General features: G+C 36.6%; 1 protein-coding gene across 3 annotated transcripts in view; it reads right to left on the reverse strand.

Annotated features, from left to right (window-relative positions):
* The window catches only part of UNC13C (unc-13 homolog C), a 141,219-nt gene that overhangs the window by 97,194 nt on the left and 22,463 nt on the right, over nucleotides 1–21,562 (reverse strand). For all 3 annotated transcript variants that reach the window (XM_033070293.2, XM_033070292.2, XM_033070295.2), the window contains exons 3-7: nucleotides 16,851–16,873; nucleotides 16,258–16,322; nucleotides 11,213–11,285; nucleotides 9,990–9,995; nucleotides 3,191–3,262 (exon numbers count right to left, since the gene is read on the reverse strand). In XM_033070293.2, coding sequence (XP_032926184.1) covers nucleotides 3,191–3,262; nucleotides 9,990–9,995; nucleotides 11,213–11,285; nucleotides 16,258–16,322; nucleotides 16,851–16,873 — 239 coding nt within the window. The remainder of the gene's footprint in view (nucleotides 1–3,190; nucleotides 3,263–9,989; nucleotides 9,996–11,212; nucleotides 11,286–16,257; nucleotides 16,323–16,850; nucleotides 16,874–21,562) is intronic.

Consider the following 21,562-nt stretch of genomic DNA (forward strand, 5'->3'; position numbering starts at 1 on the left):
CACAAGTGAACCATTTCTGAATTATATGCCATTTACACTTAAAATGTTACAAAATATCAGAATATACATAGAAGTATAAAATAATTTGCAAAATACTGATTTACTAATTTTTCTTTACACTCTGAAAAGAACTCTGCATGACTGTTTTGTCTGATTACACAAACAGCAAAGTTATGTTGGAATCCATTTTTTCAATTAACACAAAGTGTTATATATATCCTTTATATTTTGAGGCAGTAATAAAATGAAAAAAAAGCAGCATTACATTCATCCTCTGAAGCCTGGCCAAAGACATATGGTGAGACTTTTCATGGGCATTTGATCTGAGCACATCTGAGAACACATCAGTAGAACTGAACTAAGGAAAATCCTCATATAGCAGAAAAGATTAAAACATATTGCTCTCCAGGGTACTTCTTAGCCTATCCTAATAACTACCCTGAAAGCAAGCAAAGGTGGGCACCAGTTTGATTTGGCAGACCCTAAGAATTGTACAGTAATGGCCGCCTAACTCTGGAGAACTCATTTTTGTACATTACTCCACTTCTGCCTTCTGGTTACAGGAACCAGAAAAGAAACTTTAAAGCAATCTAACGTCAATTTATACATAGTTTGCTGAGGAATCCTGTTTCTCAGAAACCACTGATTACACTCTTCCACTCCAGAGCTCATGTAGCCTCAGTACAAATCCTGCCCTTTCACCCTGTTCAGCTTCAATATTTTTCACATTATAAATACTTTTGGAATTTTGCCAGTAACTTTTACATTTTTCTGAAATGTCAGTAAGTAATAAAATTTACCCTCAACAGGCCTTAAAATAAACATTTGAAGGTAAATGAAATTTTCAGCTGGAAGACACAATTTGTAGATTGGTTTTGCTGCTGAACATGTTCTTTCCCCTGTTGTTAATAAAGCAAATTGCAAAGGAGAATTTTATTTCTCTTACTGTCTAGAGGCTTTCATTCCTATTACTCTTCTCTGTTTAAATGTTTTTGTTATGTGAGTTACAGAGCATAACAACAGGGCACTAATAACTTCCAATATAACTATATAACTAATAACTGGTTTGGCAACATTTAGCACTACTGATATATAGGAGAATTATTTAGTTATCTGCTTAATCCTCCGAAGGGAAATTTACTTGTGTCATGTACTACTTGAAATTCTTGTCGATGTCATTGATGTATAATTTTCAAAATTGTCCAGCTCTTTGTTCAACAAAGCAATCAAATGTGTGCTCAACTGAAAACATGTCTAAGTATTACACTGCTTAAAATGTCTTTGAATCTGTGCTTGAGAACACACAAACTCACTGTGTGTTGTACCAGAAGGATAGCAGTGACAGGTGGCAAAGCTCAAAGCCTTAACCTCAGGGTGTAATTTTTTGAGTAGGTGGCACTTGAGTTTTAATAAAAGGCATTAGTTCAAAGAATTTTCATACTGAATCTAATCAGCCAAATAACCCACGCCCACCAGAGTCACTAATATTCCCTCCAGAAAAACTTGAGGGAGGGTAAAAACTAGAAAAGCCTTAATCAGAGGAATAACTTGCCCAAAGGGGAGGTTTTCCCTTAACTTTTATTGGTGACTCCATTTCTTCATCTGCATTTCACATCTTCATTTTGTGGAGAATACCTGGAGAATTCTTCTATGCCTGAAAATGTCTGTCCTTTTTGCATTCAAATCTTGTTCTACCCAGTGTAATGATGCCCTAGGTTATTAAGTTTGGCTGGCTACCTAGAGCAGTAGAAAAATAGTGCCATTCCCTTGTTTTAAATATCTTGCAAGAGGTTTTACTGGTTGTACTCTTACATTTGTCTGTGAAAGAGCACTCCCTGCTCCTTGGTGTGTGTAGTGAGGGTTGACATAGGACTGGCTTCTCTTATCCACCTCTACTCTGAATCAGCTTTTAAATTTTCTCATCAAATGAGCTTCCATGTGTCTAAATTACATTTGCTGTCTGCCTTTGAACTTACATTTTTATTTCAAGATTTCTAAAGAAATAACTATTTCTTGTACACAGGTGTTTTCACATGGCGCAGTTGAAATGGAGGCCAAAGAATATAGAGGTATAAAAATACATTCAAATGAATTTTCCCCTTTCCATTTCTCCTGAATCAGAGTTCAGTAGTTTCTCTGGTTGATGGCAAGCACTGGAGACATGTTTGCACTGAGCTGTTCACTGAGATTTGCTACCTTTTTCCCCTCCTGAACAGGACTATTTATGTAAGAACCTGTAAGTTCAGCCCAAATTATTCTTTCTTGTCCTGCCTTTGTTGGCAATTAATACTTTCTCCAAAACTTGCAACTTTAGCCCTTCAAAGTCACAGCCTGGTAGTTTTTACATTAGAGAAGGCATGTAAATAAACAGATGAAGCTGTATTTTTTAAAATAAAAGGTAGTAATCCTTATATATAATGTTTTTTGTTTAGTAAACATTTTTTAGTAAACTATATGGAGTATTTTAGGGTCTTTTACTAAACTCAGCTATTTTGGTACAAACTATAACAAAGCTGAAAAAAGTCTTTATTTTGTAGCACTTGAATGCCATAAGTTCTTCCCCTATAATTTTCCCTCAGCCTTGAACTCCTGAAGACCCCATAGTTTTCTGTTCTATTAACCTTTGTGGCTATTTTGAGATAGCAGAATAAAATAACTATTGCCTCTACTGGAAGAACATTTCAAATACCAGCTGTTTTCTACCTCAGCAATCCATCCCTGAGCACCACCAAATCATAACTTTATGATTACCATATAAGCACAGAAAGTTCACAATAAACCAGGTAAGATTGATGGATGCCAATTTCCTCCTACGTGTTCCAGTTCCCAGAACACTGTCAGTATTTTCTGTTCTCCCATTCTTCTGCTATGGACCTTAAGAACAGTGTAAGAAAAATTCAACTCTTCATTTTCCTTCCAAATAGGATGTATATTATAAGGTTTTGTATACACTAGCAATTTGAGGAACACAAAATGGGCCTGTATTTCTTCAAATTATTGCATTTTTTAAAGTTCAGTAATATCAAGCAGCAAATTCTGCTCAAGTTCCCTGGAAGTTCCTACACAATAAATGGAATACTCTCCATTTCATCCAGATTTAAGTGTGAGGCTGAAATAATTTTTAGGGGATCTTTAAACAAAAATTTCTCTGTTACTTAAAGGTCTTAAACCTGTCATTGGAAACACTTACCATTTCATCTGTGTTTATGGAGGTCCGGATGAGCATGGCCATGGAAATACCAGATTTTCGAGCTGCAAGTGTCTGTTTAAGGAAAGTGCAAAAGAATTACCAATTACACAAGTAACAGCAGCTGTTGAATCTAATGGAAGGCAAATAGTACTTGATTCAACTACTGGATGTAAACTAAACTGTAGAAGATACAAAACCTTTTAGTTAATGTTTGTAGCTTACAATTTTTAGGGTTTCAGTACATAATGGAAGTTCACTTTCCATCATTGTTACTGTTTCTTTCAGCAGTGCCCAGCTGAAATGCCATTTCTAATACAAAACCTGGTATTCAGAGATTTGTGACTCAGGTTTTTTAAACCACAGGCTGTCACTGTTTTTCTGCTTTGCCAACCAAATTAATGTAGTACAAGGATAAGCATCCTGCCCTAATTTGGAAGCTGACTGTGCCTGCAGCAACATGAGAGATCATTTTGCAGTAGTCTTATGGTCAAGTTGTCAGTCTGGATAATTTTTTATAACTCACTGAGCATTTTTAAACGGTGTATATGTATATAAAACGCTACTTAAATAAAAAGACCTCAAGAAATCTTAAAGTATTATTTTCCTTAAAGGCAATATTAATTCAGTACTATGGATAGCTATATGGAGAAATAGTCTGGTTATTTGAGACAAGAAAAGAGACCAGAACTCTGTATCAATCTGTCCTCATTAGGCCACAAGATGTTATTGGTATATGGACAACTTCTGGTTCTGAAGACAATGCACTTGGTTGCAGAGGTGAACTCTTTTGCTGTGGTACATACAAAGGGATTGAAAATAAAGTAATTTTAATATACAATAACCAAGGAAATTTTATATTCCTTATTGTAACACTCCTGAAATTTAAATGACTCCTTGAGAATTAACTAGTGAGCATAATGATCAGAAAGGACCCTGGGTGAATGAGTTCTCTATGTTTTACAAATAATGTTTCAAATCTGAATATCACTTCTACTATCAATAATCCTTTTGGCCTGACAGACACAGATGAGATTTATTCCACTGCGCACAATATCAACCATAACACTGTTATATTACTGGACAGCACCTGCAGTGTTGTTTTCACTTCTTCTTTCTCTTATTCTAAATCATTCCAAGAGTGTTTGTACACTTGTGCCTTATCTCTGTTCTGCCATCCACTATCTGCTTTGTCATGCTTTGCTGCCCTCACAGTTTAGCAGTGTATGGATCAATTATACCACCCACTAACCGTAAGCCTGTTGTTGCCTTTGTTGTGAGGATGCAGATTTTCATCTAACTGTGAAGTGGCTCTCTATATTCCATCATTATAGAACTATTACAGCAAAAGTTTAAATGATACTTTGTATGTGAAATTCTTATTTTTGTTAAATGCATACTAGGCCAGAAGCGATTTAGGCTTACATCAGCAAAGGAACTGCATCATTAATCTCTGGATGAAGAGACAATTCCAATTTCTTCCAATTATATAATTTTAAACACTGGTATATTTAAAATGGATTTCTATTTATTTATTTATAAGACTGTTCAATTTTAATTTTAAATGTTCACTTTCCCTGATACAATTTTCAATAAGTTTCTCTTGATAATAATTAAACTTGCAGACTGACACAGAATTATTAATCTTGTGAAACCAATTACAGGGTAAGAAATCATCCTTGGCTTAGTAGTATTCGATTCATCTTTCTCCTATTACAAAGAACCTCCTTTTTTTTTTTTTTCCCTCCTTTATATGCAGCAATTTACCAACTCTATGCCATTAATTTGCTACCAGATTCTCCATTCTGTTATTATTAAGTAAATAATTCTGTTTACTTCTCTGTGACCATCCTTTTATTCTATTTTTGTGAATGTGGGAAATTCCATGGGTGTATGCCAGTGAGATTGACAAAGCCACAGGAAAGATTAAACAATATTCAGGCTTTGTTTTTTCATGCTTTTTTGTGTCAAAACCCAATGCTACAAGATCCACATATCAAAGTTAAAAATAGCAAGTAAAAATGCTTTTGGATCATTAAGAGGAAAAGAAACAATTTTTGTAATCAGTAGAGTTTTTGGTTTTAAAACAATGTACTTTAAAAGCATCATCCTTTTGATCCCTCTTGAAGCACAGGTTTTTTCTCAAAGTCATGCCAAGTACCCATGTAGATTTACTTGCCTCCACTATGCTAGTTTTATAGTTTTCATGTCCCTTACACTTAGGAAAGGATTTGACCCTTTTAGGTACCAATTGCACAATCCCAGCCATTCCAAGCAATAGAGCAATGTGAACGACTTGGCAGGACAGGAGCACAAAGGGCATAAGAACATTAACCTCAAATATAGGGCAGTGACTGCTGCTGTGTTCTGTCCTCCAGCAATATCAAAGAACATGAGCCAGCAGAACTGCAGTTTCAGGCTATCACTATAAGTCAATAAACAGATACTATTTCCTATGAGGAAAAAATATGGGAAGCAATTTTGACTCTGCCATGTGTCCTAGTCCAGTTCTCCCAAGGGGTGCCATTGGAATCATGGAGCTTTACTACTTTGCTTCTTAAACAGAAATGTGTCTAAAATTATTGTACAGTGCCCTATATAAAATAACCTAATAGGAAACAGATAATTAGGCTGTTCTTAATAAAGTGTTTGTCATGCTGGAAGAAAGTGATATCTAGTGGGATTTGTGATAAACCAGTAAATTTAACAGTCAGATCGATTAAATTTACAGGGATTTTGGTGAAAAAAAACTGACAAAGATTGTTTCCATTTATGCACCACCATCAGAACAAACTACATCTACAGGAGAAAGCCCATAAAATGCTTCTGTTCTAAACACTGAAGCTGGTGATAATTCAACAGCATGAAGCACTGAACACAAGGCAGCATCACTTCTTAAGTATGGAATGAAACAAGGAGGAGTGAGCATTTTGGAAAGAGAAAGAAAAAAAGCTGCCAGATTTATCTATGGGAAACAAGGTGACAGGTTATGAACATGAGAAAACTTCTGCCCCTCTTGCCTCTCTGTTTTCAAGTAGCAGCAAGAAAGAAAGGTAAGTGCAGTTCATCAGCTGGAACTTCCAGGAAGTCCAAAATGTCAGGGTGTCAAAAGAATACAGAGAGCAACAGGAACCTTCAGTGTTTCATCCCTCTCCTTTAACAGCACACAGAACTTGTCAGCAGTTCATACTTGTTTACCCTCTCAAACTGATGTCCAGATACGACCTCATATGTTTCCTTAGGTAAAAAATTTGACCTCCAGAGCATAATAAACTTATGTACTGTTGAATTATGAACATATGAAAAAATTATCAAAAACAAAAAGCCTAGCAAAAACCCCAAACAATAAGAGAAGATGATAAAGCTGATCATTGTCTATTTAATTTTTAATTTGTTTTGCAACTCCCTAATACAGGATTTAAAATAAATTAGTCTCCTTTATGCTCAAGGCCTTCTAGATTAACTAATAACTTGTATCTACACTGTTGAATTTATTACCTCCAAATTTGCCGTAGCAGCTTAAATAAATAAATTAATATAATTAGAAGTCATTCTAGCAAAAACATTGAAAAACAGTTAACTGTAAGTAAAAGCAAATTGGACTCATTCTACAATTATATGTTAAATGATCAGTTGCATTGTGGAAAAAAAAAAAAGAAGTCCTCTATCACAATGAAATAGGGAAGCTGTGTCTTTGCACAGCTAAAATCGCACAGAACAGTCAGGCTCATGTAACTTCATGGCTGCTGGCTGTGCCATGCCATACACATTCCTCTGCTCTTACAGAGGGTTTCAGTTTTCTTGATCATCTTTTCTTTTTTCCTTAAGAAAAATCTACAGCCTGCTGTAAGTGGGGGAAAGAAAAGTTGAAGGCAAACCATTTTTTATCACTTCACAGATGCTCATATTATTCTTAATGTGATGTAAGTTACCCACTAGAGGTGAATGTGACAAAATTTCACTGTTTACAGCATTTAAAACCTGCACAATTCCAGAACTGTTTCTTTTTGAGCAACTACTGGTGTGTCACTCTATGGATCTCAACTTTATTATTTTGGAAGACAGATTTGTAACATTTCTTGGGGTGGAGGGAGGGAGGAAGGAGGAAGAAATAACTTGAGAGGAAGTAAGATACTGAGGGAAATTACTCAGCCCTGTCCCATAATTTTTCTATTAAAAATGTTGATGTCTAATGCTGAAATATTCAACAGAACTGCAGTAGTAAGCCCAGAAAACAGATTTAGAAAAAATAGCAATTCAGCTGCACTACACAATCATTACTGGACATAACTGAGTATCATCTACTTTTTCTTCATATCTGTAGCACAGACACAAAAGTATGATCAGTTCAGCCTCAAAGATAATTACATTGTTATGATTTCCCTTTAGTAGACTTTAAAAAGCCCTCACAAGTATACAAATACTTACTAGTTTATGATTTATCTACTTAATGTAAGAATATTTTTATTAGTAATATAACTGAATTTGCCCATCAATGATTAAAGGAGTTAAGAAAATGGACTGCTGACAGCAGAATTAGCAAAAAAATAGTCCAGGTATTTAGCTGACAAAATACAAAAGCAGAGAATATGACATCTGCAATTTAAATTAATCTCTTTTTATATGAATCTTTAAATTACCATAATTGAATTCCAGCCTAATAATTTTTTTTTTCTGGAGACACAGAAAAAAGTTCAGTGCATTATCATTTTAGCTGAAGCAGGCAGTTGTTTCATCTGGTGTGTTCACTTCAACAGACTGCTTTACAACAGCAGCAAAGATTCACAAATTATCCTTGTGTTCCTATAATCAAATAATAAAGCTAGGGAGCAATACAGTCTTGACTGATCAAAAGAAGACATTTGCCTGATTATAGTGATTACATTGTATAAAATCACCTTCAAACTGAATAAACAAAAGATTTTTCTCGAGTCTCTATAACATTCTAAATGATGACAGGCATTAACAGAAGCAAAGAGTAAAACAGAGCTACCTTTGGCTATGGCTGGGCAGATCACACCTATTTGGCCACAAGTTAAAAACTGCTAATCTCCACTGTAGTTATTTATTCTATCACAAGTCTAATAATGACCCATGACTGCAGCAAAGAGAACTGCTCCTGCAGGTGGATTTTGACTGCCTTATCCTCTCTAATGACCGAATCTAAAATAAGCAGACACTCCCAATGCACTAAGCATACAAAAACTTCTCAGCAGTTTAGGAGGAGCAGAGCACCCAAAGGAGGGCAGTGAAGATGGTGAAGGGTCTGGAGGTGAAGCTGTGTGAGGAGCAGCTGAGGGCACTTGGTCTGTTCAGCCTGGAGGAGACTGAGAGGAGACCTCACTGCAGGTACAGCTTCCTCCTGAGGGGAAGAGGAGGGGCAGGCACTGATCTCTGCTCTCTGGGGACAGTGACAGGACACAGGGGAATGGCCTGAAGCTGTGTCAGGGGGTGCTTAGGTTGGGTATCAGGGAAAGGTTCTTCCCCCAGAGGGTGGCTGGGCACTGGAACAGCTTCCCAGGACAGTGGCCACAGCATCCTGACAGAGTTCCAGAAGCATCTGGACTCCCAGGCACAGGGTGTAACTTTTGGGAATAGTTCTATGCAGGGCCAGAAGTTGAACCTGATGATCCTTGTGGGTCTCTTTTACCTCAACATCTTCTAGGCTTCTGCATTGAAAATTGGAGTTTTAAAAATGTGAATTCATGGAAACAAATGGGAGTCGGAGATATGATCTTAAGAAAACATACAGAATTTTGATAAACATTGTGTGAGATGTTACATAGTGATTTGTGTCATTATGAAAACACACCATGGGATCAATATAAACAAGAATATTGAATCCAAAGTAAAGCACAGACACAGGAAAAATCTAATTATTTAATTATATTTGTTTAAATCACTTTGTTGTAAATTGTTAATTTTTCGTTCTTATTATTTTTTTTTTCACTATAATAATGAATTGTGTCCACTTTTATGTATAAGGAAACTGTGAGGTTGTTTGGACATGAGCAGGCCTGTCACTGCTGGTACCTGCTTGCTAGGAGTGTAACCTGACGACACATTTGAGCCTTGTCCAGACATGGAAAGGGCTTGTAGCCACTGCTGCTTGGGAGCTAGCCAGCATATTCAGGCTTGCTCAGACTTGTACCCCAGCACAGTGGGCATGTCACAGCCCACCAGAGGCTGCCTATAAAAGGGGCAGTGCCCAGGGGTAGGACAGATGTGTTGGCAGAGCACAGACCCCCCGTGTCCCCAGCGCTGCTTGCCTGTTCCTTATCAACGAATTAATAAATTGCCTTATTGATTGACCTACCTGATTGTGGTGAATAATTTATAATAATTGTATTGAGATACAATGCTGAAACCATGAAAATAATGGAGTGCAACTGGAATTGCAGATAGACTAGGAAAATAAGGAAAAATATATCTGATTGATACAAGAGAATTTAAAAGTAGGGAACACTTGGAACTTCTCTTTCTGTAGGTATCTATGACTTTCTAGTACCACAGGGGGAAGCTTCATGCTTGAGACCTAAACATTGTGCTTGTATATCATCAGAAAAGATATTTGGAATATACTGATAACTTTTTAATATAAACTTTTTCTAACAATTTTGGTATATGTGATGCAGAGGTGAACACATTCACATAAGGCACCACTGCCCTTGTGATTAAATTCTTGGTTATAAAATAATTTTAAAACTTTCCAATAGAAGGTCATAATAAAACACAATATTAATGGGATGCATAACAGTTACTACGATAATTTCAGAACATTTACAAATATAAAAGTACTTACCATAGCCTTAAAAATCCAGACAAGACAGGAAAGAAATCATAAACAATATTAATTTGTCAGATTCATTACACAACCAAAAAAAAAAGTAGTTATATTTTAGTCACCATCAAAAGAGTCTCATTTCTAACAATATTATTTCTGTTTTTCTAAAATGGCCAAAAGTAAGCATAATAAAGGTTCATTTACATTTATTTTGATGTCTTAATATATTCTGAGCTAAATCTTTCTGTAAGCACTTCCAACAATTAAGAATAAAGCAAAGTGTCATTTAACATGCATTAAAGCAGGACAATAGACCATACTTGTTAAATACAACTAATAGTGGAATGGCTGCTGTCAAAAAGATGATTTAAATGAATGCAGGTTCTACTTTGTTGTACAGTAACTTTTCATGAATTTCAGAAGGAAATTTACTCTAAAATGGTTGCTGTGCTTTCGCTTTTTGACTGTTCAGACTGTGGTGGATCACCATAGAGTAACTGAACACAGAAACTGAGAAAGCATTGAGCAATAATTGGCTAAGGCTGATCTTTTAATGACAACCATAGTAATCATTCACTTAGCCTAACACCCAATCACTTCTTTACTTGAGGACTCACCAACATCAGAAACTAAATATGTATTTTATTGAATTATGAATTCTATACTACCAGAAAAGAAAAAGAGAAATGTGACTAGCACTTGAAATTCCTTGAAGCAGAGAGACTCTACTTAATCTTGTTTAGACTGGAAGTCAGAATAAATATCAAAGGAGCTGCCATTATTTTCCACTTTGTAATTTCTTTTCTTAAATTATTCTTCTTTACAATGACTGTTAAAAACCCTGATAACCTCACCTTGTACCTAAAATATTCATAATCTTTAAAATATTAATAGTGAAAAAGGGTTGCTTTTTAAAAGGAACTTTGAGTTTCAAAATAAATCAAGTGAAACAGTATCCCAAACACTCAATAGCATCTTTGTGAAAATGAGTAGATTATAACTGCATGAAATGCACGTTACTCGATTACACAAGTAATATCTAAATATCCAATGAGATATTCAGACTTACCTAGTCCATTATAGCAACTGCCTCATTGATTTTTACTGCCCTCAATCCATTCTCTCAAGACAATTTTTTTCCATAAAACAATTTTAGCAAACTGTCATTCAGATGCACAATACTAATTAACGAAAGGCCTACACAACTGGCAAATGAATCAACAGTTTCAGAAGGTACTCACCACATCTCGAACAATGGGAAAAGATTTCTTTCTTCTGAGGTCTGGCATGCTGTCAATTCCATACAGTCCACGACTGCAGAAGACAAAAAGGCAAGGAAGAAAATAAAAACATGGAGCTTACAAGACTACATTCTTAAGAACTGCTTATAATATCTCTATTTACAATTAAAAATCAAAATTAGCCATTATCACCTAAAGGCAAGTGCTCCAAATGAAAAACCAGTGTTCTTTGTGCTTTTTCTTCTGGCATTCACCCAAAGCAGAGTAGCTAAAAGGTTGCTTAATACCTCATAAAGCCTTTTACCATTGATTTAGAGATTTTAAGAAGAGTTTTCCATCATAAGTTCTTGTATATCTGGTAGTTGAGATGCAGCCCAACATTACGTATTGAACATCATTAATGTCAATGAATATTGTTGTATTAAATTTGATGCAAAGTTTAAAATATCTAGCTAAATACATTATCACATTTCAAATGACTCCATGTGACTGTGGAAAACAGAACTTGTCTCATTTTAAAAAAAATTCCATGGTGGCCATCATTATTTTCTCTTGCCTGGTTTGAGCTGTTTCATTGAGCACACAATTAAATCACAGTTATACCTCACCTATGACTTGGAAACAACAACAGAGTAACTTGGAGTCACTTCAAAGAATGAAAGGCTGACACACCAACAGGATTTAAAGAATACATATTGATCTGGATAACAAATTGGCCTCATTCTCTCTGACTCTTCCAAGCAATTGACACAGGTATCCTCCTGAACTTTTTCCACAGAGGATTTTGGAAGATCTCCATATAGCTTGACAGTTCTAGTTCAGAGATACTTGGAAATCCTCAGAGAAGCTGGGATATCAGATTTTTAAAGACCCAGTAATTTCCTTTCCATGGTAATTTGTTTGGCACTGCCTCAAATACACTTCTAAGTTCTTATATTTCTCTCTATTTCTGTGTACATAAAGACTACATTCACAACAAAGAGTTTATAATCTGAAAGCCCTAAATTTATTTTGCATGTAACAATTATTGTGTGAAAAGAGATATAACTAAAATTAGTGAAGAATTTTTCACTTCCTTCTGATGCACCTGCACTATTGTCTAAGAAAGGGAAAAGAATTCATAATCTGTTTATGCAACTCCTTTATATTTTCACACAACCATTTTTCCATGCCAGGTTGTGATACTAGAATTTTTTTCCAGTAACATAAATATCAAAGTAGACCCAAATTGCAGCTTCCAAACGTACTTACTAACCCAGCAAAAGTGTGATAGAAATAAAATAACATTTTTGAGGTCGTGAAAAGTAAATGTACAGAGACCAAGAAATAAACTCAGGGCTTTTTGCTACTCAGGAGCAGTTCCATCAGCAGTAAATAAAACTTATCGTGTATAAGGCATTCTTATGCTCACATAGAGGCAATTTAGAGGTAAAAGGATTTCCATCTATTATTCTGCTCTGTAACATAAAACTATGACTAAAATGGAGGTTCTCACTGAACTCCTTTTACTCATCATTAAAAAACAACATAGCAAGGGAAAAACTTTTCATGTTAATGTAGGTTATACATTGAATTCTCTACTCCCCTACCTACTTCCAATTATAACCCAACAATAACTTGACATAGAAGATGTTGAAATGGAATCATAATAATTTGATGAAAGTTACCATTCAAGGCAAGGAAAAAAACCTGTCATATAGACTATTTTTTGGTGCTTCTGGAAATATTCTCTCTAACAGTAATCTATTTGAATTTGTCATAGAATTCAAGAAAAATAAATTTGTTTTACCATAGAGAACTGAAGGAAAGGAGTAATCATCTGCATGCAGCACCATCTGTGTATCATTAGCAAATTTCAGAATGGATTAGGCCATGTGGTAAAATTATCAGTCTCTGACTCCTCATTAGGCAAGCAGTAAATTAATACAAGAGCAAGTCTCTGGAAAAAGTAAAATAGTACTATACAGGATCCATATACCTGATGAGAACTACACCTGACCTACTTTCACTTTTGAAAAATATGGAAATAATGAGCTCTAAAGCGTCTCATTATCAGACAGTGAAGAAAAATAAAATGAAAATGATATTATGTGATATTGGCATGGAAAAACCAGGAAAGGTGGTGCTTTTGCCTTTTAACAGAGAAGTTGCATGAGAAGCCACAGAAAAGCTGTCTTTGGTCTTTGCCTTTACTTTCTTGTCTTGGGCTGTTCTCTCATTTCATGCAACCAAGCGAAGATCATTGCAGAGAATGGAGAGTTGCTGTCCCTGCCATGGACTTGGGAGGTGCTGGTGCATGAGGTGGGTTCACAGCAATGTGCTATGAGAGGGAAGAGCAAGGCAGAGAAGAGTCAGCTGGGGTATTTTTGCATAGATAAAGCATGGTAACAATGGCTGTGAGGGAAGCAATCCCCTCCCTCGCTTCAAATGGCAACACCTTTTGGAGAGAGTTAGAAGGAGAAGGAGTCATAGCTAACTGTAGTCAGCTGTGCTGGCAGTAAAAAGACTGAGGGATCCTAGAAATTAGCATTAGTTTTTGCACGAAGGAGTAGAGTGGGAAGTGTGATTAAAACAGAGCCACAAATGTCTTTGAAATGACAGCATTCTTTGCCTGAATGAGAAGTTTAATGAAAATTGCATAACTGCTTTTAGGGAGGCCTAGTGAAACAGAGGCTTGAATAAAGATACTGTGGACAGCAAGGCAAGGTGAGGACAGGTCTAAACTTTGTCAGCAAAAGTAGTAAGGTTTAATCTAAAAACATGAGCTGTTATTGAGCTACTGTCAGCCATTTGAAGTAGTCCTTTGCAGTGGTTACAGGATATTTGCACAAGGGATTGACACAGCTTATTCTCAGAGGATTCAATATTTGAATTTATTCACCTGTGAATGGAATAGAGGGCATAAAAAAGAGCAGCTTCAGTCTATATAGTCCTTGGCAGTGGCAAAAGTTCTCCGTACACCTGTGATATGGCTTTTTGTGTGCAACCCACAAAAGTAGGAATTCCACATTACCTTTTAAAGGTCTACATCTGTTAAGAAACTGTAATTGACCTACTGGTTTGGGAAAGTAGTAGATAAAGCAAAACAGTATGGTCACATGCAGCTTTCTACAGGGACAGGTACAATACTTGACTGTCAGTACCTGCATTCAGTCTGCTTACAAAATTCTGTCCTTAACTACACAATAAGCCGGTGTTAAAATGTTTCTCCTCTGGTTTGCATTTGGTGACTGATCCTGCACAATGTCACATGTGTCCTGACACTCTTACAGTGACTTTGAAGGTTCTAGGAGCAAAGGGCAGGAATACAACACTTTGAGGTATGACAAACTATATGGAAACTATCTACACCATAAAAAAGCTGCAGATTACTCATAAATTTGTTTAAAGTTTAGCAATAAGTACAGGTGTTACTCTGAGTATCCCTTCCATAGAAGCATGTGCATAATATTAAACAAATTACAGTGATTTCACGAATACAAGCCGCACTGAGTATAAGCTGCATCTCTGGCTGTTGGCAAATATTTCGGTTTTTGTCCATAAATAAGCCGCACCTGAATATAAGCCGCTCTGTGGTTCGCAGCGAGGACCCGCGTGCAACAAAGTTGCCAAATAGTAACAGAACCGCAGCAGGGCGGGGTTTACTGGCTTGGCTCGGGCTGTGCAGGCTCGGCCCGCTAGGGGCTGCTGACGGGGCCAGGTGGCCCAGCCCGGTGGGGCTGCTCGGCGGGGCCTCTCGGGGCTGGCTGCTGCCTCTGGGGTCACTCGCCCCGGCCCGCTCCCGCCGCGGTGGCGGCGGGTGAACACGGGGCGCGGCCCACTCCCACCGCGGTGGCGGCAGGTGAGCACGGGGCGCAGCCTGCTTCCGCCATGGTAGCGGCGGGCGGGCACGGCGGTGGCGGACGAGCGCAGAACGCCACCTGCTCCCGCCGTGGCGGCGGACAGCGGGGGCGGAGCCCCCCGCCTCCTCCCTGAGCCGTGGGGATGTCAGCACAGCCTCTCCCCAGCCTGAAGTAGGGAACTCCCATGCCTTCCTCCCTCCCGCCACGCTGCCGGCACTGTGCTGGCCCCACCTGCCGCGCAACACAGTATCCAGTTTGTAATGATTGCGAAATCCTGTGTTTTACTGGCAGGCGCTGGGCTCGGCGCCCTGGCTGGCACTTCTGGGGTTGTAAATGTCAGAAAATTATTCACATATTAGCCGCTCCTGAATATTGGCCGCACTTCCGGTTTGAGAGCAAAATCTAAGTCAAAATGGTGCGGCTTGTATTCGTGAAATTACTGTAATGCCCTAACTACCTTTTAGAGACACCCACCTCCCCTCAAAACAGGAAAATAAACAGGAAAAACTTCATAGTGTCAACTGTATAGCAATCGAGACAGAAAAGCAGAAGATGAATGATTAATTTAATCTCATCACCTTGTCTTTTTAATAAGTTGTAATTATAATAAAAAGTACTTACAAAGTGCACCAGCAAGAGGATTATACCCCTCTTAATTATGTAATTGATGTAACTGATATAACTGATAAATTTTACTAAACGCTTTTATTTCTTTACCTTTCCTGAATAATAAGAAAGTATTCAAAGTAAGAAGGAACCCCTAGAACTGGATGCAAGATAACTTCATTTGGAGATGACAAAACAAAATGTCCAGGTTTCTACCACATTCACTGTCAGCTGCTGGAAGATATTTTCTCTTGACTTTTTAATTTCAAGTACTACAGCAATATTATATTGCTAGAATTTCATTACTATACATCTAACAGAATGAAGACAAAATTGTGCTACAGCTTCAAAGGACACTTATATGCAGAGAGGTAAAAAAAAAAAAGTCTCTTATCTAACTGACCTCAGCATCAGAATTATTGTATTAATTTCTCAAAAAACAAGGAATTAAAAAAATTAAAAGGGGAAGACATACGCAATGAAACTATCTTCGTTTTAATATAATTTCTTAAAACAAAAAGCTTGGAAAAAATACCACAGTGCTATAAGACTAATTTTCAGATGCAAATAACAAAATTCATTTACATTTTTACTTACCCAGCAAATGCTTGGACTGCATAAAGCTTGGAAGCATCCAAGGAATTTGCACTTACTAACCGAGCCTTTAATAGAGATAAAAAAGTACAGTTACTTGGTTGCTTATGGTAAGTTTTGGGCAGAATTTAACTGCATCAAACATATAAGACATATGAAAATGTTTAGCAGGGTCAGCTCCAGGCCAAAGCTAGACTGCATGTTCCTTTGGGAAACATTTTGGCAGCATTCAGCATTTAGTGACACACAATGGAAGAACCCATGGGAAAGTAGAGGTGTTGCTTCCCAAATATTGTTGCCCTTTAAATCCTATAGTGAATGCAGGGTAGGTGATAATTGGAGGCAAAAATCAGATATCATGTTTGACAGTAGCAGACCCCTGTGTTGGCAATTACAGAAAGCACAACAGTGAGGGTTACCCTGTATATAAATGCAACACATTTGCAATACAATCAAAGGAGAACAAAAGAGTGGAAAGCTGGGGAAAAAACCATGCAGATTTTACAACTAAAATGAAGGAACAAAACAGGTCAAATAAGTCACAAACAAACATCAACAAAATACATGATCCCTATAGCAAATAGGTGATTTTAAACCTTTTCATCCACAGAACCGCTATCTGAAAGAGAATTGGGAAGAAGGGGAATATAGGTTAGAAAAAGCAGTCTCTGAAAAAAATCTTATGCTATAAAATCTGTCAGTGTTTTAATCTGTTAATGTAGACCAGAATCCAAGTAACATCTATCTGTGCTTAGCTGTGTAATTGTAGCAAGATCACCGTCACTACATTTTAAACAAGCAAAAAGATGTTCTTGGTAGATAAGAACCACTCCCACATATGAAAGACTGTGTGGATAGCATATAATTCACATACTACACCCCATCTCCATGTGATTTTTAATTTTTTTAAAAATATATTTTAAATAATAATGAATACATATTTAATATAGTTGCAGTGTTCAAATAAAGAATGCTGTATTTTCAAGGAAAAGGAAAGTGTTTCTAAAGATATAAACACCACATTCCCCACCCCAACTCCTGAACTGTAACTTTTCTATCACAGCTACTCATAACATGGCAGAAATTACTTCCCAAATGCCAACAGAACTACAATTGTGAAAGTATATGTTATTTCATATATATATAAATGTCTTATTCTAAATTGCTTAATGCAAGAGCAATTGTGAAAATTTGCAATCAGACACAAAATACTTGCTGACAGAAAAAGCTAGCCTTATTTTATTGTCTTGTCACATCTGCATATTACAGCACAGTGCACACATGAAACAGCATTGTTTTAATTGTCACCTTACTGATCTTCCCCAAAGGGACTGCTCAAGGACCCTTTAAATAGTTTGGATATTCTTTAGATGTTTGGAGATATCTCAGGTTGCACGTATTTGAAAATAACAATTTACATATTAAATATGTGCCACATTTAATTTTTAAACTAGTTTATGTACAGGAAAAATCACACTCAAACACATAAATCCAAAATATACTGGCAACTGTAAAGCTGCACAGTGTACAGTAATGACAATCAGGGAACTAAAAAGCTCTATTCTGCCACTACTTTTAGAGGCTGCTTACATGATCAAAGCATTTGGCTGACTGGATTTATGAAAATGAGCTTACTCTTTAAATATTCTATTAAAAAAAAAAAGAAATTGTGAATATGTTTGTCTCACAACACCAGATAGTATTGGCTACTCTTTCAAGCATCTAAAGAATATATGGACAACAATATGATCTAGTTTTCCCACTCCAAAATTATTGCAGCACTTTGAAAGCAGTCTGAGAGCATAGCCAGGAGGAAATAGGTGACTGTAAGATAGGCTGGCCATGGAAACAGGATGGGGGTGCTCTTATGAGGCATAAAGAAAATATGAGTTAAAACCAGAGGGCTGGAGAAGCATCTGGACACCAATGAGAGAAAAGACATGGCAGCATGAACCAACAGGGTAGGAGAGACAGAGGCACCAATTCTCAAACCTGTGAAAAAGGAAGAGTCCAAAAAGTGAAGAAAAATCTGGGACTCAGGGAAGTTTCAAGCAAGACACTACTTGTAATTTAAGATGCCTCACCACAATCTGTTCATGCAACCTGCACCTTCTCTCTAGAATATCTCATAATAATAAAATTGGTAATACTGACACAGAGTAAATAAATCTCAGTATTATTTATGTGGAATGCAATTCTTAACTGATTTGCAAATACTTTGCTATCAGATGCCTAAAGAATCATATTGATTCTTCATGTAATCCACTTGTTCAAAAAGTTGTATTAAAAATTGTTGAGACTTCTACATAAAATGAAATTTTTCAGAGCACGAGAGATAGATATATAAAATTTTCTTTGCTTCTCTTGGTTTCAGCCACCTTCATCTAATTTCACTACATTTCCTTTACTGGAGCCTAATTTTGCCTAAATTTAGTGAGGAGAATGGCAATAAAAATTAGCAAGGAGGAAAGGTATGTTTTTAGCTTAACTTGCTTTTCTTTGCAGTCATTACATATAAAGAAAAATGGACCCATCTAATGGTCTCTTTTCTCAATAGAAATTACATAAAGTGGACAACGGATGCAATTTTCCCAAAAAAGAGATTTTAAGAACATCTCAAATGAGCACATCTTCAGAGACAAAATTAGTTAAAGAACTTCATTGTTTACTGCTTCTTCTGAACTCCCCATGAGTGAAATAATCTGAACTGTGGAAGTGTTCTCTGCGTGTGTGAGAGCACCAGATCAGGAAGTGTACAGAGTCATCAAGCGATTCACTTTAGTAGTCGTTAGGCTACCAGAATAGACAGCAACATTCCTTGATGTAGATAAGAAATGAACTGTGATTATGTAAGAGACCACTGGATGTATTTTTAAATCAGGGATTCAAGGCTAGACATCTCATATTATATTGCTGAATGACAATGATTTACTTAAAAGAGCTTTATCTTCATATAACTTGCTCCTGTCATTCACGCATTCAAAATATTAACCTAAAAAACTAATGAGTGCACGTAGGAGCAGTGCAAACACTAGTTCATACAGCTAAGTCTTCTTACTTTAATTAATTGTTTCTCCTTAAATTTTTCTTTTAATTGAAAATTCACTAAATTATGAAATATCAGTAATGGCCTTCATATAGTGCTTCTATACCACAGGCCATTTTAGACAAGAGGAAAGTGGTTTTTACTAGGATTGTAGGAAAAATCCTTTTGGCCCTTAATTTTTGCTATTTCAGCTCAGTGTAGTCCACACTGATATCTACAAACCTGTGTAGCAGAAGAGCAGGGTGGTTATCTATTTACATAGTACTGAAAATTCTTTTTTACTAATGTCAAATAATGAAGACAAAAGGTAAATGCTCACAAACCCTTTTTATTTGTTAAGGCAGTTAATTACATTTAATCAGATAACTAAGCAGGAAATTAGATAAAATTAGTCTTTCACTTTCCTTTAATAAGTTCCAGGTATTAAAAAGCTGTAGAATACTCAGCATAGCCACTAAATCTTGGCTTCTGTTGAAAGGGGTTTACATATGGGGATAGGTGGGGATTAGGTGAGAGGGGCTTGTCATTTTTTCAGTAATCTCAAATAAGCCCCCTGGTTATTTTCTATCCACCTATCAGTTTAAATGTAGGCTAAGTAAATTTCCAACAAGTGTTTATTATTGCTGCATAATTACTATTCAGACTTGAAAATTTACAGGTCTTAGAAAAGTTTAACTTTACATTGTTATAAACTGTTTTCAGATTGTCATGGTCCAATTTATTCACTCTATTAGCAATGCTGCCATCTGTAACTTTTCACACTAAACAGATATTAATCACACAAGACAACCAGTTTCAATACTTGAATTTCTGAGGAAAAAAAAAATCTATAAAGGATACTGAAAAGGCAGACTCTTCCTGCATGAAAAGTGTATTAGCAATGAAGATATGGTAGTCAACACAGACCTTTGCTTTTGTAGCTTGTGACACAACTGGCTCTATCAGTCAGCAGAGGTATTTCTAGTAAAGAGGTTCAGGTGATTCTGCCTCCCAGTCATAACCCTCCTTCAAAAGTCTTGTATCATTTCATTTCTGCACTTTTCTGAGCAGCAGAACATTGTCCCAATATGCTCCTCTTTCTTTAATGACTGCAAAAATTCAGTTCTCCACTCCCTGTCCTAGAACAAGAACTGTTACAAGGTTCTAAAAATCTAAACTGTTAGGATCAAAATTAATCAAAACATTGATTTCTACTCTTGTAAGTGTGCATTATAGCACAACATCAAATAGGAAAAAGAATTAAAGTTCATTATTCTCTCAAAGTACCATTGCAATATTTAATTCTGCAGAATGGCTGCAAGAATGTCAAACTGGCTGATAATTACATTGTTTCTGGAAGCAAAGCCTTCAGACAAAAACTCGCTGGAATTAGATAACAATACAGCTGTTCCATGAAAATAACATGTGTAAAGTACCCACAGGTAGAAGTAGTTTGAAGTCTGAGGCGGACAATTTTAATTAGCATGCATTGCCAAGAAAGAGAAATAACAGATGAAACCCAGGTTTGAATAGAGGCAGGACATTATAGAAGTAGATTGGCCAAAACAATGACACAAATTAAGCCATGCTAAAATAGTAAATGCTGCACCCAGAAGTTATTATTGTCACTACAGAACAGAACACTGCACTCTGTAAGCCCAGAGGATGTCGTATTGCTGAAGCATATTCTAGGGAGATGGCATATAATGCTTGAAAGATATTAAAGCTAGCACATCATAAGAGATGAGTGATGCTTGTCTGACAAAGAGAAGGTCAAACTTGAATAAAGCTTGGTTGACAGGAGAAATAGAAGAATTGCTGCTAGCACTTTACCAGCAGTGATGTAGAAAAATTACTAGCGGATACATGGAGAGTCAAAACAGGAGGTCAGTTTGGTGAAGATGAAAACTGCATTTTTGTCTCTACTCATAAAGTAGTCTGCAAACCTGAAACAAAAAGACATGCTTAAAAAACATCTCTGGTGTTCAGAAATTGAGTCCTATTTGACTTCTAATGGCTTTGCTTTCTATTGTTTTTCAACAGCTAATAGACACTTCTACCAAATTCTAGAATTTGTCTCTAAAACAGTAGGTTATAGTCTGTCAAGAAAACGATTTGATTACAGAATGTAGAGAGCTCAAAAAGCTACCATTCTCCTGAAGACTGGGCTCTCTTGACAGACTCTGGCTTGTTAGGGTGATGGTAGGAAGTAAAAGCATGCATTTTAAATATCTCTTCTGACCTCAGAAAGCATTAAAATTATAGGGCATACATTATCCAAAA

This window comes from Catharus ustulatus, chromosome 12 (assembly GCF_009819885.2).
Source record: "Catharus ustulatus isolate bCatUst1 chromosome 12, bCatUst1.pri.v2, whole genome shotgun sequence".
Classification (NCBI taxonomy): Eukaryota; Metazoa; Chordata; class Aves; order Passeriformes; family Turdidae; genus Catharus; species Catharus ustulatus.